The following is a 26,912-nucleotide window of genomic DNA, read 5'->3' as shown; positions in this document are numbered from 1 at the left end:
CGTCGCGTCTTTTGTTGCGGCGCTAAATGATTATGCATGATCTGAGGTAGTATAGAAAATACACTGCATATAGTTTATACAGCTAGTGTTCAAACATAATTTATATTATTATGATTTATTGCATAAAAAATGTTATATACTTTGTACAGTTGTACTTATACATTCTTAAATCGATTGATTTAAGCGATTTTGTTAATTATTATAATTTGTTACGAAACTTATTCGACTAAAATAATAAAGTCATATAATATTATTACAATATTCAAACATATAATATGATAGTTATATCATATAAAATGCGTTACATACTTGTACAGTTGTACTTATATACATTCTTAACTTTATACTTGTTCTTGTTTATTCTCAAATCAATTAATTTAAGTTGTGAATTATACTTTGTTATGAAACTTATTCTAATATAATTATATATATTATGATAAAAATGCGTTTTTTATTTCAAATTTGTATTTGCAAACATTAGAATATTAACTGGATTGATCTTCATGTACTGGACACCTGTAGTATGGCTGTATCTGAAACCGAAATCTATATTTACGGCTATGATAAGTGGAGTAGGATGAGGTTTAAGAGACTGAAGCTCTTCTTTCGAAAATTTAAAAAAAAAACTATTTTAGTGTTTTATGAATTATAAATATATATAATATAGGTACATACGGTTTTAAAAGTTTATCTATATTAAAAATAACAAGAAAATGTAGACAATATTTCTGTTTTAGTTTATCTTCACATAATACCTATGTCCATTTATGTTTTAATAATATATTGATCCAGCTAGTTCATAATAGGGGTATGTAATAGTCATATATACATATATAGTTAGCTGGCAATATAATAGTTACACAATATGTATAAATATTACTACCTATATTAGTATATTACATGGTAAATCATTTATAATATGATATTGTGATTTTCGGCCTGTGATGGATGAGATAATTAATTATAATATTATGGTGTATGAGTACTATAATGATGTTAAGGTCAATTGAGGGGGAAGTAAAACATTTATATGTTGCTATAAGCTACACTAATTTCCAATAAACAAATAATATTTTATTTGTTTTCTGGAAAAAAATTAAGAAAGTGATAAATGGTGACGCGATCGACTCTAATTCACCTCGCGATTAACCTGTTGGCAACCCCAGCAATAGAACATCTTTAAATTTTAATGAATAGATTGGTGTTTTTTTAGAATAATATTTAGATATATAGTTATAGTCTTCTAGCTACCTAGCTATATCAATTCGTTGGTTTCTCTATACATTTTCGGATAAAACAATATAATATAATAAAAAGAAGTGTTTAAAATAAAAAGAAGGAGCAATTGATTCGTCTGAATTCTAATAAAATGCATAAACCAATTTTATTGCGATTTTTTATGAATTTACCGAGAAATATTACTATATTTTATTGTTTATTTGCTTATAGATATATGCTGCATGCTCACTGTGCATCAAATAACTTTGTAAAATATTGCAAATATACATATAAATGCACAGAGAACACACTTTGATTTTTAAATGTTAGGTAAACAAAAAGTTAAAACTGCAGTTATTATGAATTGATGATCGCCAAATTGAAATATAGGTAGGTAGGTACTCAAAAAAAATCGTATTGTCGTAAGAAAAAATAGCTTTTTGACAGTGACCTCTAGCGGAGTTAGTATTGTCGTTATTTTTCACGTCCATGACGGGCGCAGGTGGTTTATGGAGTTTACCGCGACAAGTGCAGTTTCACAACAACAACAATAATACTAAAATATGTAGTCACAATTTTTCAAACATTATCATTCTTATCAGTCGTTTGTAACCGTTAAAAATTGTAAATTGGAATATTACCAAATAGGATGTCTATTCACTATTGATATTATAGCGATAGCCCGGATAGCCGGTTGTCCGATAGTACTTACCTTACCACTAACTATATAGTTGCTACTTAGTATTCGTAGATCGTACGGATGTTTGAATCTCGTGTTTTTTCATACTCGATAGTGTCCTCGTCTTCCTCGACGTTGTAAATTATTGTATTACCCACCCGTAGATGTCGAACTTACCGGACGTGGTCGAATCGAATAAAAGATACTTCCGACCGAACTTTGATTAGGTACAGAATAATATATTGATCCAGTCAACTGCTTCGAATCGGTAAGTTTTTCATAAGGTTTTTTGTCGTATTCGACCACAGGCCAATGATCACACACATACCTACCATTAGTTATCGGTTAGTTTGATGGCTTATAATTTGTATTATTTTTTTGTTTGTTTGCTTTGTAGGTATACTTACATGATGACTAAAATGTTAACGACTGCCTCAGACATGTATGATCGCATGTCGGAGTCTTTGAATGGCCACAACAATATCAAGTACATGCCATATCGTATAGCCTTGAAATTGACCGTTTTGCAAAAATACACTTGCTGTAAGTGTACACTTCTTTATATACTTAATTATGTATTACCTATATATAATTTGCTATAAGTGATGTGATGTTGTTTTCATAGACTAAGATATAATATGCTGTGTATACTTATATTATCAGGGTCTATCCATGTTTAGATCTTAGTCTGTGGTTTATCTTAACTTGTGAATTATTGGTTGTACAGTACTTATTGAAAAGTAATTATAATATTTCTTAACTAAATACCTAAAAGTTATTAGTGGATTTTCAAATAAATTTTTATTACGTACCTATATATATTATTAGCAAGTTTCCCATTTTTATATGTTTTTAAGATGGTTTCAAATAAATGGTACTGTTGATAGTAATTTAGGTACATAATTCCTTGTTTCTGTATATTATATATAATATATTACCTGTAGTACTTATTACTTGTTTCATAATATAATAAAATGTATTTTGTAGGTATCTATTTATTAAAAATTACTGAACATGTAAGCACTACAATTTGTTCATGTGTGTTCATATAACATGTGTAAAATAAAATAAGAAAGTAACTAACTCTAAACTAAGAGTTTACCTCGGCACTTAATGTTATTTTATACTTATTCACAGAGGTTAGGTTAGGTTAGAATTAAAATTATTACCCACCAAAAAAAAAAAAATAATAGGTACTATTGACCTAAGAATCAAAGTAATACAATGCATAATTGGCCAATAATTATTATTAATAAATAATTACATTAAATTATTATAATTTGATATTTACAGTTTTAAGGCATCATTAGGTATGCATAGTTAAAAAGTTATTTTCTGGGTAGGTAATTTATAAAATAGTAAGTATAATTCTTATTATATATATTACAGACTCAATCAAAAATGTATATTGGTTGCTTATATAATATAAATAAACATACCTAGGTAGACATATTTATATTTCAAATAAAACATGCACAAGTCGTTGATTTAAAAAAATAACCAAATTAACTCTATTTTTACATTATTTAAATTAAATTTAAAATATAAAATATCTAGTTAACAGTATGAGCATAATTTTTAAAGATTTTTAATCATAACAAATTTAATATAAATATATCTAAGTAATAAATTAAAGTTTAATTACAATATAAAAATAATAAAATAAAATAGTATTAGGATGAAGTGTATTATTATGAGCATTTTCCAATACGGGACTAATTTTATAGATGGTACACTATGAAGACACACACGATTGTCTACTGATATTGATAATACTGCTGTTTTCATATCTGGCATTAAATCTTTATTCAAAAATTCTAGTCCCGTAACAAACATAGCATGAGCTTGTTTAATATTATAGATCATTTTTAAGTTACTTGCTTCATGTATACTAACACTTCCTGAATACATTGTACCCACAGCAATATACAACCCATCTTCACGCACTGCTAGTGCTGATGTAGGCTCAGAAAACAATAACTCGTAAATTATTTTATTATTTTCTGACCATCTTTGTAAGTATGATTTTTGTTTAGGACCATTTGCAATGGTATATATGTTATAAATCGGTTTATTTCCAATTACACCAAATTTACATCTTTTGAAAATTTGTTTAGCATTATCTGGATCTGGATGAATAAGAGGTGAATGTACATTTGTAACAGTATTCCAATGATAAGCTTTTCCATCTTTTGCAACACTTACTATAAACTTACCATCAGGACTTACATCTATGTCATCAATTTCTTTAGTATGAGATTTGTATGTTTTTAATGGTATATCTTTTGAATTAACTATTGGAAAGTTCCAAAGACGAATGCATCCATCAGTACCTCCAGTTACCATTAAATTTCCATCATAATTAATTTTCACAATCCTTTGTGAGGGTTCATCTTCACTGAAGTCTGTTATTACTGAACTTCCTGTTGTTATTTTAAAATTAATTTCTTTACCAGCTTTACCATTATGAAATGTTGGTTCTATTACAATATCAGCCATATATTGTCGACAACTATCATTTTCATTTGCTGCAATATAAATTGTATTACCATTTATATTTGTACAACAATTCATAATAACATTTGGACCGCTATCATGACGAATGACTTTTGTTGTTGATATAGTTTTACCATCTCTATTTATTTTAAATACTTCAAATCCATTAGTTATGCCAGTTTTGCTAGAACCACCACCACCAGCCACCAGTATATAGTTTTTGAGGAATGTTTGAATTGAATACATTGGCAGATTTGTTGTAGTGACCACTTGAGACATGTTTATAAATGTATTGTAAATTATTTATTTAATAACTTGATTGTATTTCAAGAAAAAAAAATTCAAATTTCACTATTTTAATATTTACTATTTACTATTTCTTAGTGTTTTGCTTTGATGTCAAAACGTTATCATTTTTATCATTATAAATTGATAAGAAAACCAGTGCTTACATCTTAGATAAATTAAATAATTGTTTTGTAAAACAAAAATATATTTTTCAAAAAATGTAGATGGACTATTCACAAAAATTTTCAAAAAGAACATACTGATAATAATATTATGTATGTATATGTTTCTATTAATACATTTTATTAGTACCTTTATATGCCCATAATGGCTAGTTATATTGCAAGTGTAACTTATTGAATAAAAAATACAATACCGTACTAACAAATTCAAATTTTTTTCTTGAAAATAAATATTATTTAAATAATAAAAAAAAAAACATTGATATAAAATATTTTTTTCATGAGTATGATATTATAATAATCAATAATTTTATTGAGATTTTAAAAATCATAAAATATTATCAACCAGCTACTATTACTTTACTAATTTATTATAGTATAAGTAATAAATAATAATAAAAGTAGAAACAGTTTAAAAAGTTTTATGTAGGAGTATTATATTATCTTGATGTACCTTCCTATTAAATGGCTGAAAAATTCTAAATTTTATATGTACCTTTACTTTAGTCTATATTGTTTGATTATAAGTGTTTTACTAATTATAAATTATTATTATTTTATACTTATATTTATTAAATTACATATTTTTAATAATTGTTCTCTGTATTTTAGTGGATAAAGTGTCATTGTACATAATAAATGGTGTTTATGAACAACATAAAGGAAAAAACCTGAATCTCATTGATAAGATTGTGTTAGATGATATTGTATCTGATATCTATTTTGCAGTCCAAAAAGAGTACTCAGATTTAACCTTTGATGGAGAAATAGTATCTAACGTTTTAGTTCAGTTATTGTATCAAATATTTTCAAAGTGAGTTATAATACCTATATTTTCATATATATGTATTGTCCAACCTATCCAAAATGTTTATAAATTTTATTATTAATACAATAATCTTTGATGTTTAATTATTGTGTATAATGAACATCAGTGGCGTACGCGAAATTTGTTTATGGGGGGGGTTACCATTTATGTATATATATATATATATATAATGTTATTAATGTAATATTATATATATATATATATATAATGTTATTAATGTAATATTCAAAAAAAGAATTATACCTTCATGTTTCACTTCTGGGGAGGTTAAACCCTTAACCCCCCCCCCTCCCCGTTGTTATGCCACTGGTCAACATATTATAGTGAGTATATATTGCTTTATATATTACCTATTTGACAGACTTTCCTCTTTATTATGGTATTCAGGCTTTTGGCTTATATTATAATATTATATACATACCTAGGTACTTATTCTAAATGATCCTACATAATACATTGTATTTTTTAGTCTTAAATATTCTAATTTAACAGTTAATAATAATGTTGTTGAAAATATCTTTTTCAGGTATACAAACAAACAAATAAATTTAAGATCTGCACTAACTGTCATCGCTTGTTTATCATGTGATAGACTTCGTGTACGATTGGGATATATGTTCCAGTTAAATTGTCTTAACAATGAACTTGGATTAACAAAAGAATGTTTTAGAAATTTTTTAAGAGATCTCAGTTTATTACTGAACTTTTTATCAGAAAAAAGTGTATTTGAGTCCTCTTCAATTAACAATATAATTGATAATTGCTTCCGAAATGTAAATAAGTAGTAATAGAATAAATATGTGTGATATCTAATTATTTTATTTTTTAGTTAAAAAATCCAAATTATATGACTGAAGCTGAATTCATGCAATGGTTTATGACTGAGCCACCAGTATTAGAATGGTTACAAATATTATATAGAATAAAAATGGCAGAAAATGGTAAGTGTAATTAATGCAATTATGATTAGAAGTGAAATTTGAATCATATTTGAATCAAAATACATTCATTTTTAAGACTAATAATATGTATAAGAATATTATTTATAATATGTTAGTGGAATGTAATTATATTTCTACCACACCTTGTACACATTAAAAAATAAGCAGGTAAGTAGGTACCGCTCTGCTGTACATTAGGTACTGTGTTTATCACTATTATATATTATTGAAGTGTTAAATTAGAATCCAATGATAGTTATCATTGTATACGAAAAACGATTCTGAACGAAGATGATTTGTCAGCCTAGGATATAATTTCCAGTGGTTGGTGAAAAAGGTGGTTTATGTTTAATGGCCTGAATGAACTAAAATTTAAGTTCTTTTATAATTATTGTAAGCTAAACTTATGAAAAATCTTGAATTACATTTTCAACTCTTAGCTACTCATGCACATTTTTTTATGAATTTTATACCGACAAAATAATTGGCAAATATTGATGATTTTGACGAATTTTTATCAATATTTGAACTTCAAATGCTAATAAAAAAAAATTGTGCTTATGTATTCTTATAATTTTTAAATCACTGTAAGAGTAACTTATGAGAAACTTTGTATTAAATTTTCAAGTATTTTTATTGGGCCAAAAAAATTTTATCGACACTTCAAATTTTTTTTTTATTTCAGTTGTCTGTAAATAGCTCAAAAAAAAATCAAAATATTTTGAAAATTAAATCATGTAAAAAAAATGCCAATCTAAATAACTGGTGAAATTTTCAATTATCTACAACTTATATTTTTTGAATAATAATATTTTCGTTTGAGGATAAATTGTTATCGTTACGATATTTCGTAAAAATTTAAAATTCAAACACGCTTAAAATTTTTCCTATAATGATGCTTTGAGTTTTCTCTATAGATACTTGAAGAAAAACTTATGGAAAATTTAGTTTTGTATTTTTAATCCTTAGTTATAAACACAAAAAATTTTATGATTTTTCAACCTCAAAATTACTTGCAATTTTTGCGATTTCGACAGATTCGATAGGTTTTTAGCTACAATAAAAACAACTCGTAAGGAACCATGTATTAAATTTTCAAGATTTTTTGGTCATCTAAAATTTTTTTATCGACACTTCAAACAAAAAAATCTCATAAAAATTGAAAATTTCAGTGGTCTATAAATAACTCAAAAGAAGTCTTATCTGTATATAGATGACACTAACATAAACATTTGGTAAAAATTTCAAGTATTTACAGTGATTAGTTTTTGAATTACAACCATGTAAAAAAATCGGTTTGGTCGAAAACTGATTTTGCGTAAAAATTTCCTTTTTTCCGTCACTTTTTTTTTGTTTTTCTCAATTTTTTTAAAAACTGTTGGAAAATGTTTACTTTTGACCTCTATAATGCACCAAGGATATTCACTTTTCCATCAGAAACCACCCCCAACGTTTAAAATTGTAGCATTATTTCGACTAGTTATAGTGTACACTGACACAAAAACAAAAAAAAGAACACATCATTGTAAAATCAATACATTCATCACTTCGTTCAGAATCTAAAATATATCTGTGTTTGTAGTTGGTTTTTTTTTTTTTTTTTTGATATTTTAATTTTTAATATTCAGTTATGAATGTGCTACATATTAATATTTGAATATGCTTAAAACTAATTTGAAAATTAAACTATTATAAAAAACTGACAAAATAACTTAAATAACCTTTTTTTTTTAAAAAAAAAAACCCAGTTTATTTACAATTCGTAATATTATATACAATAAGTAAATTTGTTAGTTTAAATTATAAAAACAATAATATGAAATAAGATGAGAGGTATGTTCTCTCTGACTTAAAGGGTTAAACCTTTATAAACCTTTCAGTTTAATGTTTGGTCAATTTACTTTAATATATTGTAAGCTAACAACATAATATGAGAATTTATTGCTGTATGTAAATTTTATTATGAATTATGCTTTTATACGCAACACATTTGAGTATGACATCCTTTTAAATTTTTAGGAGTTGGCTATTTATTAAAGTGTAAAAACTTTAGTAATTTTTGGTTCTGTAGTAGCCATATATAAGGTTTACGAAAAAATATTATCCATTTCAATAATCAAAAATTATTTTACAGAAAAAACAATCATACCTCAGAATAGTTTTATCATTTTTTTTTATTTTAAAAAATAGAAAACTTTGTTTTGATCACTTTAGACTAAATTTTTAGTTAACTTTAAATAGCTTTAGTATACTTAATACATTTAAAAAACTACAAAAATGTTTATTACATTGATATTTATTACAATTTCTGAAAATTTATATTTATGTTTTTAAAATTCAGAGTTAATTTCAAACCAGTACAAAGTTTTTAATGTAAAAAATGTATATATATATGTCAAAATCTGATTATTTCATGAGGTGTGAAAGTTTTTTCTGTGTGACAAGTGTTTGTACTAATAATGTGTTAGCTTTGGTACCTTTAATAAATCTATTATTTTTTTCCAGTCAACCACGAAGTGAACTGTAAAGTTTGCAAATTACCTGTGATAGGATTACGCTATTTTTGTCTAAAATGTGTAAATTATAATCAGTGCCAAAAGTGTTTTTTGATTGGTGCCATTAACAAAAAACACAAATTAAAACATGCTATGCAAGAATATTGTTGGCTGGTTGGTATATTAGCTTACATTTTATGAATTATTTTAAAAGAAACTTTGTCAATTAAGATTTAAATGTTTAACCTAATTGTAATTTTTAGGAAACACCTCAACAGTTATACACACAATACTTAAAATCCTATTTAGGAAGAATTTTTGGTTTAACATCAAAAATTCGATATCTTCCTGTTGAAATGCCTATTGATGTTATCGAAACAAAACAAAAGTAAATATACTTCATATTATATTATTTTATTACATTTAACAAATTATTACGTGATATTCGATCTTAATTATTGTATTCACTTCTTTTAAAAAAAAATGTTATTGACCTCATATTATGATGCGTAATTCCTTATTTTTTATTCGTGTGATAAAATTTCTATATAACTACCAAAGTTTGTCTGTACTTATTAATATTCATGATAATATTGCATGTATTAATATTAAGATACAATTAAAAATTATTATATTTGTATTGATATTCTCAAATTAATTTTGATACATTTTGAGATTTTTCCTCCTTTGATTTTGAAATTCTTGAAAGAATTGGTTTTGTAATAATCATATTTCTATAATCATCTTGTGAGTAATCTATTATAATTCGGTTGGCAGGCTATAAATTAAAATTAAAATAAGATTAGTAATGTAATTTAATGTTTAAAATCACATAAATAATTAATTAAATAAAATTAATTTTAATGAACAACATTTCTAAAATGTTATAAAACATTTGTATGTAAATAAAATAATATTTATGTATCAAGTTTTGAGTAATTTATTGTTAGTTTGGATATTTTGTTTTATTTTTTTTTTCACCTATTTTATACATCAATTTTTTAATAATTATTACTTTTATTGTTTTATGATAACATTTGTAATTATTTTTGATGTATTGTTAGATAACAAATATGATTATTTAATTATTGATGTCTATAAAGATAATATCTATAGCTTAAAAATGATAATTTTCAATAACATTCATTAAATTAATAACACTCGTAAATCCGTTATCCGAAAATATATTGTTAATGTTAATATAAATAACACTTGACTCTAAAAAATACTAGTTAGTGAAAATAATTATGTTCTATGTTAAATATTAGATCATTGTTACGATACATTTTGTTTAGTTTTAATATTCATTAATAATGAGAAAAAAATAAAGTTATTATTACTTTAAAAATTTAATATTTTTTGAAATTTATAAATTTAAAACTTGGTTAAACATAGTAATTGTTTAAGAATAAAGTTCTTACATAAACTAACATGCTGTATTATTTTATTGAATCATTACGTTATCATAAATACAGTTAACAAGTTATAATTTATTGTTTAGTTCTATATCATTATTTAGTATTTACTTCAATTTTCACTAAATATTTTTGAATATTTGATTATTTATGATTATAATTATTTAAATATAAATTATAAGAAAAATTGAAAATAGTCTGAAAATGATTTATAGTTAATCATTAAAATTGTATGTAAAGATTAAATAGATTATTATTCATAAATTTATATGTTGTAATAATTTCATGAAATTAATATTTTCTTGAAAAGTGGTAACTTACATTTATCATGAAATGGAAATTTATATATTTATTATTATTATGTTTAATAATATCATATCTAACATTATTCTATTAAGTCTTAATAAATATACATACAAACATGTAAATACATTATATTTAAAAAAATGAAAAAGAAGTTATTATGCGTATATTATACTTTGATTACTTTTTAATTATGTATTCAGATACCAAGTTATGATAAAAGCTGTTAAATTTTATGTTAACTTCAATACACGCACATTGTGAAGTGTTAAAATCATGTATATGAACTGTTAGACCCATGACTAGATACAACTTAGTTTGATTATCTTGGTAGATATTTAAAATCCATAGATTCTATTGGTTTTGATAAATGTCATAGAAATTAAAATGCACAGTTTTCACCATTATATTCTATATTTGCACATTTTTCATTTTCATTCAGTCCAATTATGGAAAAATGCAGTATTCCACAACAAATTGTATTCTAGACAAACAAATAATTAGTTGTGTGAACTGTACAAATCGACATCAGGAAACTAGGTGTTTCTTAATATGCACATTATTGTTAGATTTACATCTACTTGTCTTACATTTTTATCATTATATAAATCAGCCTTTACCATAACTCACTGTTCTGTTTGAGATATATTAAATAATTACAAATTAATAATTTCATTATAGTTACTTATGTTAACTACACTTTTTTTTCTATAAAAAATTTTTTTTTTTTAAGTTTAATTATTATGACTTAGTTATTTATAATTATTAAAATATCACTAACTATAATATATTATATTAAGTTTGATATATCTTTTATTCCTATACATATATAATTTATTTATGTATAACATTTATATGGTTTTAAATATTACATTATTAAATAATAATAAAGAATATTAATTCAGAATATTGCTAGTAAGAAAATTGCTTCATTGCTCTCATAATATAGTCTATAATTTTATCGTTTTAAAATTATAGTATTTAGTTTCTAATTATTTGATATGTAATTTTAAAATATTTATCATTTATTAAGTATATTAATCAATATTTAAAACAATTACAGTATTCTTAATGAATATTAATTAATTAATACAAAATTAAAGAATAATTATAGGTCTTGTATATTATATTGATGTATAATAATAATTAGTTTAGAACTATAATATAGTTAGTTCATTATTTATGAAATATTATATTTGTGAACTTTTTTAATTATTTAATTAAATTTAAAAACAATGAGCATTTGAACATATTTAGTAATGTAAAGTTTTAAATTTTTGGTAATTAATTTTAAAATTATTTGTTATTACTACTTTTATTACTTATTTGTTGTTACAACTTTTATTTATAAAATTCTTTAAATTTAAATAAAAAACTATTTAGAAAAAAATTCTCATTTGTTAAATAGTAAATATCATAAACCAAAATATACACCAATTAAAATTGAATTAGAAAGAAATAATAATATTTTTATTTATGTAAGAATAAAATCAATTATTATAGACTGAATATCTTAGTAAAACTCACTGTTTGTAAAATATTTTGCTGAAAAACATACTGAATTATGTCTTCACATTCTTGTCCAGGTATTGTTAAATTTGTATGTGGATATATTACATCATCCTATTATGAAAAGAAAAAAATGTACTTTAAAAGAAATTTATCTAAAATTTGTCTTACCATAATAAAATAATGCTGTAAAAAATATTTAAATTTTTGTATATGTTTATACTATTATTGAATAATTATTATGTTCTAGGCAAAAAGTATTTTAACAGTTGGATAACTATTACTAAATTTACAAGTAGTGCTGTTTAAATATATTGGTTCAATTTTAAGAAGGTTTATTAAGTTAATTGTATTTATTGTATTGAATAAGAGGGGAGACATTGGCAATAAATAATAGTTGATAACACAAGTGTGTTCTATATATGATTGAAAATTATTCAGTTAAATTATTTATAATTGTTTTCTTTTGTAAATATTTATTTGATATTTTGTTAATATTATATTATATTATTTTATTATTATACAAATTGAATAAAATAAAAATATATTATGATAAAACTAAATTAAAAAAAGGCATAAATTATGGCATTAGACTCTTTAGTTTTGTGATAAATTGTTAAATTGTTTTTTTTTTTTTTTAGTTGGACTACTTAAATGATTATTTTTTAACAGCAAGGTTATATTAATTATCTTGTTTTAATTTTTTTAAAGTACTTTTATAATATGGTAGTATTATGTTCTTATATATTATTTACTAGAAAAATAAAATACTGAGTATAATACTAATGTATAATGAGTTTTAGATAAGTGTATGTTATAACTTATAACACTTGTAATATAATAGTAATAATTTAATATATTAAATTAATATTTGTTTTTGCATTTATTATTTATTATACATCAAGTACCAATTTAACAAACAAAGTAAACATAGTTTATATATTAGATATAATTATAAAATATTAATGAAGAAATAAATTAAATGAAAATAAATAAATACTTTAAATAATTTTCAACATCTATGTTCCCTATACCTTACTGTATTCTTAGATCATTATAAACTAATATAAACAACTTCCTTTTACCAAATAATATATAACTATTTTCTATTAAAAATAAAATCAGTAAACTTTTGTATAATAATTGTTATTGTTAGGCTTTGATTTTTTTGACTTTTCTCAAGTAAAATTGTTTAACTCTTGTAGTACTTATAGTATGTTTACTAAGTATAATGTATTTTATAATAAACTTTTTTCAAATTTTTTCAGTGCTATTTGGGCTAAAGAAACCAGTAGTATCTCAATTGATTCCATCGCAGTCAAATCACCACGTCAAGAATTGCAGAGTGTTATATCACAAATAGAACGAGAAAATAGGTACAACAATACTATAAAGTATAGTAAATTAATTTTTGAAATTGTAAATGTTAGATTGATCAGAAAATTGCATAAATTTAAAAATTATGTAATTGAATAATATACATTGACAAAAAAGTGAAAAAATTCTATTTAATTTTTTATTAGAAATGTTCTCATACTAAAAGCATTTATAAAAACATATATAATCTATATTTTTGAATCATTACATTTGATAATTTTTATATTGGTTTTCATAATATAATTTTAAAATCAATACATTTATAAAAAAGATAACATTAGTGATAGTAATAATTTAGATTTTGAGCAAATTCAATGAATGTATGATTTTATAATGATGCATTGTTTTATTTTATGGACATATGCTTTATAGAAGAAAAAGTGGTGACCTAGTATTTATTATTAAATCATTTCAATAGTTAGAATTAGTTAGCATTGAATAAACTTACTAGAGTAGCAATAGTAATATTGAAAAAAAAAATTAAAGCGTTTTATTAAATTACTGTTTATTTAATGAATTTAGATTTTTTTTATAAATTGGTTTTATGTTTTTATACAAACACATAAACTACATATTTTATCAAAAAATAAATACCGCCTAATATTTTTGTTTGATCAAACACATAAACTACATATTTTATCAAAAAATAAACACCGCCTAATATTTTTGTTTGATCTTTTTAATGATTAAACTATTTATGGTTAAAGGTTAAACTAGTTAAAAGGTGAATGGTTAATTATTTCAAGTTTAATAGTGCAAATGTATGAAATAAAATAGTTATAAAATAGTCATGGAAATATATATCTTTTTTATTAACTAATTGAATTAAAATAATATATTATAAGGAGTTATTTTTTTATGATTAGGAATTATATAATTAATAATTATAATTAGCTTCTGTTGTTGAGTAGGTACATATTTGTTTGTAATCAATGGGTTCTACTAATAATAGCCAATTATTTTGAGTTTAAATATAAACTTATTTTTTACGTATTTAAAATAATATATTTAACTCATTACTAGTGTTTGTATTTACATTTCATTTTTTTATAAATTAGTTGATATAGTATCAATCACAAATTTGAATCTGATCCTAATAATTTTGTAACCAACAATATATTATAAAATCTTTGTAAATAAATTACATATATGTATTGAAAAAAATGTTGATTTATTCGATTTATTAAATTAAAATGTCATTAATAGATCAAAAATAGTCAAAATAACTTTATAATTATACTATATTATACGTATTTATTATTTTAATTTTATAAAATTAAATATTTTTGATTTATTATTGTTGTATATCCATTATGTGGTATAATAAGTAAATTACATGTTTGTATTATAAAACTTATTATGCATTTCAGACTATTGGAGATTGAAGTCAATACGTTGAAACGAGGTGACTCTCAGTTCGAAGCATTTTTAGACCAACACCGAAGCAAAATCGAAAGACAGTTGATGCGTCTAAAACATTTGAAGGTAATTAATAAATTAATACAAAAAATAAATATATGTTTGATTACTATGACATAAATTAAATAATATGATATTAGATTACAAATTATACTTACTATTTATATGTTCAATTAATGTTTTTGAATGGTACTTCAAAGTAACAAATTATTGTGAGTCATTTTTTAACGGATGTGTTGATTTTACAATGGTGTGTTTTTTATGTTTGAAGACAGTTTTAATAGTAGATATAATGCTTCAGCATATTTTCTGATAAGAAAGTGCATCTAGTTGGTAATTTGAGGAATTAAATTTCATGTACTTTTCGTAATAATTGGAAAAACGAGAATTTTTTACGTGAAATCAGTTTTTTTTATTTTTAATACATTATTATTTTTCAAAAAATTTAGTTAGCGAATCAAATCAGCATAACGCATTGATTATCACGATTAAGAAAAGGAATCTAATTTTATATTTTTATAGAAATGATGTTGAGTTGGTTTAGATATATTGCAAATACTGTTTACGTATATACCTAGATAACTTAGAGAGTCGATTCGTATGAGGACTTTGTCTATTTTATTTTGCTTAATTATTTAAAAAGCTTGAAAAATCACGTTTTCACGGCTTTTGTGTAAATTGAACAGAAATCTGAGAGTTTGAATATTTTTATTGTATTGTTGAAATATACTAAAGCCCTTACACTGGCTTAAGTTTTTGATTCGTGTGTATATATAACTTGATATAATCCTGGTAGTCTTCTATAGAAATTAATGAAAAATGTTCTTATTAACGTAAACACATAAATAAAATTCTATTAAATAAAAGAAAATTTCATATTTAGTATCTATTTACGAAAAACGATAGAACAAATTTGTAGCTGTGGGTATTTTTTAAGATGACTTAGTAGAAAAAAACGTTTTAAAGAAGTTGCCTATGTCTTATATGTGTAATAATAATAATAACAATAATAATCGATGTATATTATAGAATCATTTGAGTGGTACGTTCGGACGCGGAAAGATGAAGCGTATGCAGAGCACACCTCTCATCGTGTCAAGACCGGATAGTAAAGGTAATGGAATCGCCGCCGTCAACCTTAGTCCGATATTTTCTGCCGAAGCGTCTTCGCGCACCGTTCACAGCTGCTCTGGTCTGGGTGCTCTTAGCACGTTGTACGGGGAGAAGACGGCCGGAGAAGGCTTGGCCTCTGAACCGAACGAATTTTCTTACTGGTTGGGCCCGAAAATTGCAGCCGCCAAGAACCGAGAATTGGATGGAACTTATATCGAAAAACCAGACCACACCGACAAAGAAAACGATTCTGCAGTGACTGTTGCTGCGTCAGTCAGATCCGAGTCCGAACCGCCATCGTCAATTTTATCCGATATTCTAAACAGGCCGTCAAATGGTGCTGGTGGTGGCTCTAAGTCTCCCGACAAAATTTCCATTACGGTTAACAAACAGTCTTCAGTTTGGCTCAACGCCAGTAGAGACTACGCAAAAGAGCCAGTTGACGACAAGGACATGGACGAATTGCACACCGAACTAGATAAGATTTTGGACCAGTTACAAAAACTCGTAACTTAGATTAATAAAAAAACTAACATTTATATTTTCCTATTAAATTTAATTTTGCACTGAATAATATTGTATAATATATATACATGTATTATACTTAGCATAATAACGTATTACTATATTTAAAATAATTTTATTTATTTATATATTATTGAGAGAACACATATTTTAAGAGTGAATTGCAATACTTTCAAAATACATATTTTACAATTACATTTTTATAAAATTCTAAAAATTATATTTTTTCTAATACAATAATATTGTACTTAGATATTCCTATATTTCTTTAAATTCTTTCCCATTATAATATTTCACAACTATGTATACATTAGACGTCTTTAGAAAATATTTTTAGATAAATTAGATAAATTAGATAAAATCGCAAAAATGTAATTTGTGATGGTCACGTCATGTTGCAATGGTTTGACGAACAATTAATTTTTGTTTCAACAGTATGTTCTGTTGATGCTATTGGTGGCGGTAATTGTTTGGTAAACTTAATCAAAAATGATCAGTCGATGTGTCATCGAGTGATTTTATAAACTTCCATACTAGTGTATGAATCTGTGTAAAATAAACTGCCAATCTGAACATTAACTACTGCATTTACAACATGTTCTATAAAACGATAGATTGAATATGACGTTAAAAACCTGCAGCAAGTGATTTAAATTTTACGTGGATAAATACTGATCGAAAACTGGTAAAATGTATGTTTCTCGACTTTCAATTTGTCTTAAGAACGATGAAATTCAATAAATTACACCTATGTCAGTATTATAATATCTATGAAAAAAGTATAAATTGTTTTATTATACAATAATAATTATCGGTTGACTGTTGAATGTTGAGTATCGAAGAAATCTCCAATGACCCATTACTACGTATTTTTATTTCGAATTTTTCGATTTTTTGATAATAAAGGAAGTTGTATTTACATTAAATACAAATCATTTTTATTTTATTTTCAGAAAAAACGAGTGGTAAAATTGATTGACCTTGGGTGTATAATCAGCCTAGTACCGGTTGACTTCAAACCTATGTTTTATTCATGGCCGCATGAACTTCATACGAATAATTACAATGCACCAAATATGCCAGTTAGTTTTCGCTCTCCGACGTGATAAAAAGTACATAATATTTATATTTTTATTTTACAGTCGTTGCTGATATTTGCATAGATTTATGGAATTTATTTTTAAGTAAGTTTTTTTTTTTTTTTTGCTTACGATTGCAGCAGATTTTAATAGATAACGGGTACACCATCTAGTACGCTTAAATATTTTATTCTGCTTAATACATTTTTGTTCCATAGTTGTTTAAAATACAATATCTATAATTTGAAGTTGCGACTTAAGGCATACCTATAATGTAATAGAGAAATGCTAAAATTTCTATTTTTATTATGTACAACAATAAATAGATATACAATAGGTGTCAGAATTATAGTTAGAATAGACCACCATTTTGCTATCATTTTCAAATTTAAGTCTTTTTAGTCATAGCTTAAATCAAACATCGAATGTTTTGATAGTCTTTGATTTTTTTTAAATATTTAGAATATGTAGCAAAATTCAAAAGCTGTAGACACAACTAATCCAAAATTGTTGATGATAAATTTGAATGTTTACAAACAATAAAGTAGATAGGAATATAGGAAGTAGGTAGGTACTAAATCTCTTTTACCTATTATTTATTATACCTATAATAATATTTATGTATAATATTGTTTACCTATAAATATATAAATTTATATTGGTAGGTACATTATAAAATATTGACATGACATTTTATGTTGTAGCTTAATATGCATTATTGGTATGAAAATACATAGCAATGACTATAATGGCATAGAATCGAAAAGTTTATTGACTACTATTTCTTCTTTTTCACAGTATTTTATGTGTTTTGGATACTATGTATTGTACCTATACCTAACCTTTAATTTTTATACGATGTTATAACATATATATAGTTATTTATATAATATAGATATATATATTAATACTCCACTGGAATGTAATCTATATGGTACATCAATATTTTAATATTTATTATTAGCCAATTAGGTAGGAGCGATTATACCTTTTCGATTTTGATTTCAATAATATTACTTTATGACAAATGTAATCAAAAAAAAAATTAGAAAAGAATAATTTATAATAGGTACCTTTTGTATAGTACAAAAACAATAATCATGTAAATTCAAATTTATAGGTTTATACTCTACCTAATTTATCTTTTTATTAAATATGTTTAAATTTCGCTGTAAGTACATTATCTACAGTATTTTTTAAGTTTTTTTATTAGTATACAAAGGAGCAATAATACCAGGTACACTGATTTATTAATAAAAAGCCGACGTAATTCAGGTTGGTACCTACTATGAATAATTTGTTTAAAACTGTTTGTGGTTAGTTCAATAAAATAAAAAATATATAAGTAACGAAAAAAATTTATAAAAAATACATCATAAAATTTTACCAATATTCTAAATGTGTAATTATTTAATAGTTTTGTTTAGCTTCCATTCCTGTAAAAAATATTTTTTTTCGATAGAAAAATCTAAAAAAATAATATTATTTTTAATAGATCTTTCATTTATTATAATAAGGACGTTTTAAATACCTAACTTGTCTATAGTCTATACTTATGTACCTATATTATTAATAATTGTATTTATTGATATTTGACTTATAATCTATATCTATATAATGTAGTGTCGATTTTCTAATGATTTTTATTTGTTAAGTAACCAAGAAACTAAACAATTGTCGGTACCCCTTTACACTAAAGATTAAAGTTATAAATTTTTGTTAAATAAAATCTAGACAACTTTCCAGCGTTGCTTAAAATGATTTCAAGCAAATTATTAGATTGTCATTATAATTATTTTTTAAATACAATATTAGGTAGGTATATAATTTTGTTGCATTCGATTTAAACTAGTTCTTTTTTGATGTATCTTGAATCACATAGGTACTTGGTCCAGACACTCAATCATTGCTAACATTTTTATTTGTGTATAGACTTTGAGTGTAGACTATTATTATTATTATTATTATTTTTTTTTATAACAATTTAATAATATTTGTTTTGACTGGTTTTTTAACACGAATACACAACACCTAGTATGTTCTATGAATCTATACCTACATTATAATTTCCCATATCTATTAGCTTTGGATTATTGTAATACCTATGTTTACCATAATATTAACTACAGATGAATGAGTAACTGAAATAAAAGTATATACCTTTAACAATAATTGTTTTAACGCTAGAGTAATAAGTATCTATTTAAATTTATATTCTAAAAGTTATTTTTATTTTCATACAATTATTTTTTTATCACTTTATCAATACCTAAATATAGTAAATTACACTCGTATATTATTTAGATTTTAAACGGTACAATATTTTTAATTTGTTGTTTTGATTATACTCAATTGACATTGAATTTAATTTTTGTTGGATCTACTAAGTATACTTGGTATTTGTGGTTTACCTTGAAAACTTAGCTTGAGTAGATACGTATAACATTAATATTGTTATAGAAAGCATCTAGCTGACCTGCTACACCAAAAACGTGCGTCTACCTTAGATAATTATAGGACTATGGTTATTTATATTATTTAACAGTGCAATGAATATTTATATAATTATATTTGACTATGATTCGGTACTAAAATATAAATACTTAAAAATAAAAAAAAATAATAATAAAAAAATAAAAAAAAAATAATAAAATATTAATTATTTTAATTTATAATATTTTGTGTAATAGGTTGGATGAAACTCATGGACATTAAAAATAAAATATAATAAGTAAGACAGGTTGGTATTTAATGATGTGATATCCAATACTTTATAATTGGACTTATTTACCTAACGTTTATTATATAAGTAGGTAGTAGTACTGTATACAATATGCAAATAAGTGAATGAAATTTGAATGTCGAATGAGGATATAAAATGCATATATTTGTTTAGTATCCGTATCTTAAATCACAAATTAGTTACCTAAACCCATATACTTCGGAAGTAGTAGTACTAGTGTCAGGTAGGTACTTAATACAACAAGGCCGTGCTGTCAGTAAGAAAGTTTTCTTGAAAAACATATGTTATAAATATTATAATGATTGATAAAACATTTGGTAACGTTAGCTATACCATATAATTTGACTATTCGTTATGTTAATATTAATAACCCAATGTTATATACCGATATATAATAAACGTATAATACATAATTAACAATATTATAGATATCTATATTCTATAATACACATAAGTAGGTAACCTTAAAAGTTGATTAGATGATAATATTGATACCTAATTATTATAAAATGGGTGCATTAACAACCTAGTACGTAATAATTAGTTTTAATTTAATTTTACAATATAATACATTAAAATAGTTCAAGTCGTTTTTTCTATAGCTGGATTGTATTCATTACGATTTTTTTAGGTATTTGGTTTTGCACTGTTCTACAGTCTCAGGTAAAAATAACACAAGTTTTTTCTTTTTTTTCTGTAGATAAGTACATAAACACAATAACTGTAATAATCATTGTAAGAATCTATATTATATTTTTACCTCACCTGTGTAATACTTATTTTTTAGTAGGTACCTAAGGTTACCTGAAGGTATTATCTAAGGTACCAAAGTTAATTTTTGTAGTTTGTATATGAACAAAAAATACAATATCCCTTATCAATGTTATGTTAATTATAAATTTATAACACATATCAGTAGTATATCCAATCAAATTAAAACAATAGGTTTATGCTGTTCGTTAGCTAGATAGATATCTACCTAATCATTAGATCATGTCAACTTAAAAGTTATAATAGTTACCTACTCGTTCTTTCTGTACTCCGCAACGGATGATTCTATACAATTATGTATAAATATAATCAATATAGCCAATAGATAATCAATGCATTATTATGTTGAAATTGACATCGTATCGTTAAATAATAATAATAATAATACATAATACATAATGTATCTGAATAATAAATCTACGAAATACTAATTATACTGAAAATCCAATGGAAAAAAATATACTGAAAACACCATCGGAAACATTTCACTGTGCAGGGAAAAAAAACCTATTGCTGTTTTAATGTTCAATTTTAGTTGACATTTCTTTTATAGCTATTCTAAGAAAATTTAACAAATTATGATTATTTTTATTAAGTGTAACTTAGATTGTTTTTTTTTTTTCAAATGTATACAACAAGCAACCAATATAATATAATAATGTATAGATAACCACGCATGATGTATATATTCAGGTATTCAACAATAACAATTAAGTAAACTGTACTTTAATCAAACCAGTTAATATTTTTATCAATGATGAGTAATAAAATGCACTTTTTGAAATATATATATATATCGAGGTATACCGTATATGTATATAATGTTATTTATTTATTATTTTTTTTCATAGTTTTTTACCGACCATCATAGGTAAAATACAAACGATTTTATAGTATAAAATGTATGAAATATATTATGTGGAACATTTTATTTATTTAATATAAATTATAAAAATTATAATATTAAATACAGTGATTAAATATTATATAAGTATAAAAGAAAAAAAAATGTTTTTATAACAAATAACATTAGTTAATTGTAACCATGTTCACGATTGACTGATGAACATAGCTTAAATTATCTTCTACTTGATAGATTAAGAGATAGTAATCTGTAGTCTATACGCAGTTCAAAAATATTAGTTAACTCAGTCGTTAGGGAAAATGATTAATAGTTCACTTTCGCATTCGTAAATTGAATAATAAGTTGCACAACATTTCAAACTTTGAATGATGTCCCTTACAGGCTTTTGCAAAATTTAAAAAAAAAAATATTTTTTCTACTAAAAACCAAAATATTATATTTTATTTCTTTTTGGATTAGGTATAATCTTTTAATTTTATACTTTCATATTGCTACATATTTCCAAATATAAAATCCGAAAAACAATAAACTACTTGATTGTAAAGCTAACAGGTATACCTTCTTATAACTGTTTTGTTAACTCAGAATCTTTACCACGAAATATATATTATAAATTGAGTTACTATATTAACGTATGGGTACAAGGTACGGTGTTGCTGTCAATTTACAAAAATACGAAAAGGAAAATAAATATAATATGCTGATCCTTACTGAGTAAAATCGTGTATGTTATAGCGACGTAAAACCTCGAGCAGGTCTAGACAGTGTCAGAGATAAGTGACTGGATTTCGTTGTAAATTAACCATCCTTGGTGTGTTATATTAAGGTCATTAATAAATACGATTTTTGTGAGAATTCATTTAATATACTTCTACAAGGTACCTAAATCATCCTCACACGATTATATAATATACAATTATAATTTTCATTCCCGACCGTGAACTAAAAATTGAGTTTAATTAACACCGTAAATTGTTATTATTTATTTACACTTTTCGAACTTATTATAATAAACAGTTAGATATTAAATTATGGCGCCGAGAACTAGCAGTTGGCCCGTATGGAGTGGTATATTGAGCACGGATAAAAATATAAAATCGGCTGACGATTGGATTGGAGCACGGCGAATGGAAGACGGCGCAGACGAGTTGTGGAGAATTCACGATGGGTTGTATGATCTTGAACAATGGATTCACAAGCACCCCGGAGGATCACAGTGGTTGGAAATTACTAAAGTAGGTACCTTTCTACTTAAAAATGTACATTTCAAGTATAATTGTATGAATGAAAATAATATCTAATTATATAATATAATAATATAAATGAATAATAATAAGCACTTCAAAAGCAATTATATTAAAAAAAAAAAAATACCAACTTTAATTTAATATTTTTGAAACACATTAAAATCAGTGAATATTTTCCCTAATCTTATGTAATTTTTTTATGTTTATTATTATAAAAATATAATATACTATTCGATAATGTTATATAAACACAAAAAAACATACCTATTGATGGTTATAATTTAATTAAAGAAAATTCGTGATGACGAAGTAAGAATAATTTATCGATAAACATAATTTCTGCCTTTTGAATGTTAAATGATAAAATAGTTATATCAAAATATTATGCATATTATAGGGTACTGATATCACAGAGTTATTTGAATCATCCCATATAAATGGCAAAGCTGCAACGGCGATGATGCACAAATTCTATGTACGAAATGCAAAGTCACCTAGGAAATCGCCTTTCACGTTTAAGCCTGACGGATTTTACAACGTGTTAAAGTCTAGAGTCGCAAAGAAGTTGTCTTTTGTGGACAGCAATAGTTACCATATAAAGTCCATGCTTGTCGTCGACACTTATTTTCTCTTTGCACTGGCCTTGTGCGTCGGAGTGGCTCGAACGGAAAACGTTTTCTTAGCACTTCTGACTGGCATTATTTTGGCACTAGGAACCGTTGCTGCCCACAATTTCACTCACCTTAAGGATAACTGGAGGATGTATTACGTGCAATTGGTTCTTTTATCTGTGCGGTGAGTTGTACAATATATTTTTTATCATTTTAATTTACAACTTATAAAACCAAACAATTGTTAACGTTATGTAATATTTTTTTTATCTATAGTGAATGGAGAATATCACATGTACTCAGTCATCATATATACACAAACACTGTACAAGACTTAGAGATGTCACTGTTGCATCCGTTTATCCATTGGTTTCCGACTGAAGATAAACCATTTACTGTTCGTTTATTCCCTTATCTTACGCCCATTATTTACCCTTTTATTATACCTGGACAATTGGTCATTAGGTATTTTATGTCGTACATAAATAATTTAATTATATTACAAATTAATTATCATTATACCTATATAAATATTGTTTTAGAACTTTCAAGTGCAATAATGACAAAGCTGATCTTCTTATGTTTGTTATACCTGCAATATTGATGTTTTGTGGTCAAATGACCATAATTTCTATAATTGTCGCGTGGTTTGTCATAGTTATGACAAGTAGTTTTATGTTTACATTCATCGGGTTTAGTGCTTCTCATCATTTTCCTGACAATTTTCACGATGGAGACTATGTCAAGTAAAAAAAAAAATATATCTTTATTCTTTATAATTAAAGTTATTAGATAAGTTCATGCGGGAAGAAATGTATGATACATTATAAGAAACTATGACAATTTAGTTAAGTTACAATTTGAAATAATAAAATAATAAAGTATAAATATGTAAAGAACTTAAGGCATTTAAACATTTTATCTATTGAGGATTAAACATACTCGACATGGGTACTTGTTTAGTTATAGATAAATAATTGTAATATATTGAGGTATATCATTACTCTTTATATTTGATTGTATAGTATCCAAACATTAAAAAATATTTCTGACTTATTTCATTACAATGTTATGTATAATCATTATTGCAATCTGAAAATCATTTTAATTCGTTATGATGCATAAAGTATTATTAATTTAGTTGTAGTTATAATATATTTTGTTAATGTTTTCATCAACAACCTAATCTATAATTACTCTTACGCATAATTACCTATATTTTATTATTATTCAGTAGGCGTTTTTGATTTAAAAACGTCTTTTAATAAATTGACTGAATTTAACTTTTATATAGGTAACAAACTATTGTATAACTAATGATATTTCGTAATGTTTAAAGGATACCAAGAAACTAGAGTACAAAACTACAAACAATATTACAATAACTATATTGTTTTTTTAATGATTATGAACGTTTTTTATTTCTTCTATTAATGATACCACCATTACATTAAAATACAAAATAAAAATCATAATGCCTTCGTTATTTTTTTGTCATTGCTGGAATGTCGTAATTTATTTTATTTTTCGATACCTGCCTATAATAGTAATAGTATCAGAAGTTGAATTAATTAACATCGCACTATTTCCTCAACTAAAATTTACTTTATCTTAATACCAATATTGTTTTGTTTTTTTTTCTAGTGATGAATGCATCGATTGGGGAATACATCAAACGATAACCAGCGCAGAACGAAGCGAACCTATCAATAATATATTTTTAACAATAGCTACATTTGGCGATCATACATTACACCATTTGTTCCCAGCTTTAGATCATAGTTTAATACCACTTTTAAAAGAAACTTACGAGGATACGTGTAAAGAATTTGGTTTGGACCTAACGCCAAAATCATTTACAACGATTATGCACGGGCAGTTTAAACAATTAACTCGGGTTACTCCTAATAATCCGAAGAAGGATAAAATTGAAACTGACATAAAATTAGACAATAATATCTGAGTATTATTTAATGAAGTTTAACTGTATTGGCGTATAATTAAAAAATAATAATACGATAAAAGACACAGATATACTACGTAAAGGATACTGGTCGGCAATATTACTATTTTAGACTATTTATGTATCAGTATCATTGACTGAATAGTTATTTTAGTTTTTTAATCATTATTCACTATACATTTTTTATGACGTGATTTATACGATAATATTAATATGATTTTGTCGATTGAAATGGTTGCTCAATGCTCATTTACTAATTATTAATTAGGAAATATATATTTATTTTTTTGTATAAACTTAAAAATTAATTTACTAAGGCCAGTGGCTTTTATTTTTATTATTCGTATACTATTTAGTATTTACTATACATTTTGATAGCTTCTAAACATTAAAAAAAATATATATATTTATATTGGTTTTTAAATGATATTATATACCTATATTATATGTAAGAAAATATAAATTTAATGTTTAAAGAGGAACCAAACTCTCAGGGTTTCAGTACGTTTTAATATTACGTTTGTATCCAATTATAAATTTTATTCAAAAATATTTTTTATAGTTATGTTAAGTTCTACTTATATGCCACATGAATAATATTGTGTTTTTTCATTTCAGTTTAATGTTATAATTATTTACTACTTAAATTTATATATATATATATATTTAAAAAAATGTTTATAAATGTTTTTATATGAATTCCTTTAATTATTATCTACTTATTATGTACCTTTAAATGTATATTTAAAATAAATAATAGTTGATAATACTAATATACCATATGTAAAGATTGTCAACGATTAGTTTGATATCATAAAAAAATATAGAAAATGTCAACTATAAT

At 24.3% G+C, this 26,912-nt stretch overlaps 3 protein-coding genes across 5 annotated transcripts; 2 read left to right on the top strand and 1 right to left on the bottom strand.

Annotated features, from left to right (window-relative positions):
• The first annotated feature begins 1,755 nt into the window (after window positions 1-1,755).
• On the top strand, window positions 1,756-21,359 carry LOC114120501 (dystrophin-like). Of its 3 annotated transcripts, XM_050199644.1 has the most exons (13): window positions 1,756-2,165; window positions 2,295-2,440; window positions 5,476-5,677; window positions 6,219-6,465; window positions 6,522-6,633; window positions 9,139-9,302; window positions 9,392-9,516; window positions 13,624-13,731; window positions 15,103-15,217; window positions 16,181-17,871; window positions 17,932-17,973; window positions 20,559-20,608; window positions 21,243-21,359. In XM_050199644.1, the coding sequence occupies exons 2-10, from the start codon at window positions 2,305-2,307 to the stop codon at window positions 16,778-16,780; spliced, it is 1,809 nt and encodes a 602-aa protein (XP_050055601.1). In that variant the 5' UTR covers window positions 1,756-2,165; window positions 2,295-2,304; the 3' UTR covers window positions 16,781-17,871; window positions 17,932-17,973; window positions 20,559-20,608; window positions 21,243-21,359. The 3 variants fall into 3 exon arrangements, with proteins under 3 accessions (XP_050055601.1, XP_027838221.2, XP_050055600.1); XM_027982420.2 differs by lacking the exon at window positions 20,559-20,608; XM_050199643.1 differs by having other exon boundaries at window positions 16,181-17,973.
• Window positions 2,877-4,803, bottom strand: LOC114120503 (prolactin regulatory element-binding protein). The gene has a single exon (XM_027982423.2). The coding sequence runs from the start codon at window positions 4,670-4,672 to the stop codon at window positions 3,539-3,541; it is 1,134 nt and encodes a 377-aa protein (XP_027838224.2). The 5' UTR covers window positions 4,673-4,803; the 3' UTR covers window positions 2,877-3,538.
• A 988-nt stretch (window positions 21,360-22,347) lies between the features above and the next one.
• LOC114120506 (cytochrome b5-related protein-like) lies at window positions 22,348-26,701 on the top strand. The gene is made up of 5 exons (XM_027982426.2): window positions 22,348-23,482; window positions 23,892-24,289; window positions 24,382-24,570; window positions 24,648-24,851; window positions 25,750-26,701. The coding sequence occupies exons 1-5, from the start codon at window positions 23,279-23,281 to the stop codon at window positions 26,066-26,068; spliced, it is 1,314 nt and encodes a 437-aa protein (XP_027838227.1). The 5' UTR covers window positions 22,348-23,278; the 3' UTR covers window positions 26,069-26,701.
• Window positions 26,702-26,912: the final 211 nt, after the last annotated feature.

Source organism: Aphis gossypii, chromosome 2 (genome assembly GCF_020184175.1).
Source record: "Aphis gossypii isolate Hap1 chromosome 2, ASM2018417v2, whole genome shotgun sequence".
Classification (NCBI taxonomy): Eukaryota; Metazoa; Arthropoda; class Insecta; order Hemiptera; family Aphididae; genus Aphis; species Aphis gossypii.
Note: the sequence above shows the minus strand (reverse complement) of the source record. Positions and strands in the feature narration are given on the sequence as shown.

Bases quoted from the DNA above. Each gene is read 5' to 3' on its own strand.
- LOC114120501 (XM_027982420.2), top strand. From the start codon at position 2,305: ATGATGACTAAAATGTTAACGACTGCCTCAGACATGTATGATCGCATG. The intron at 6,466-6,521 runs GTAAATAAGTAG...TTTATTTTTTAG, and splicing joins TTGATAATTGCTTCCGAAAT to TTAAAAAATCCAAATTATAT. The intron at 9,303-9,391 runs GTTGGTATATTA...TGTAATTTTTAG, and splicing joins TGCAAGAATATTGTTGGCTG to GAAACACCTCAACAGTTATA.
- LOC114120503 (XM_027982423.2), bottom strand. From the start codon at position 4,672: ATGTCTCAAGTGGTCACTACAACAAATCTGCCAATGTATTCAATTCAA.
- LOC114120506 (XM_027982426.2), top strand. From the start codon at position 23,279: ATGGCGCCGAGAACTAGCAGTTGGCCCGTATGGAGTGGTATATTGAGC. The intron at 23,483-23,891 runs GTAGGTACCTTT...TGCATATTATAG, and splicing joins AGTGGTTGGAAATTACTAAA to GGTACTGATATCACAGAGTT. The intron at 24,290-24,381 runs GTGAGTTGTACA...TTTTATCTATAG, and splicing joins TTGGTTCTTTTATCTGTGCG to TGAATGGAGAATATCACATG.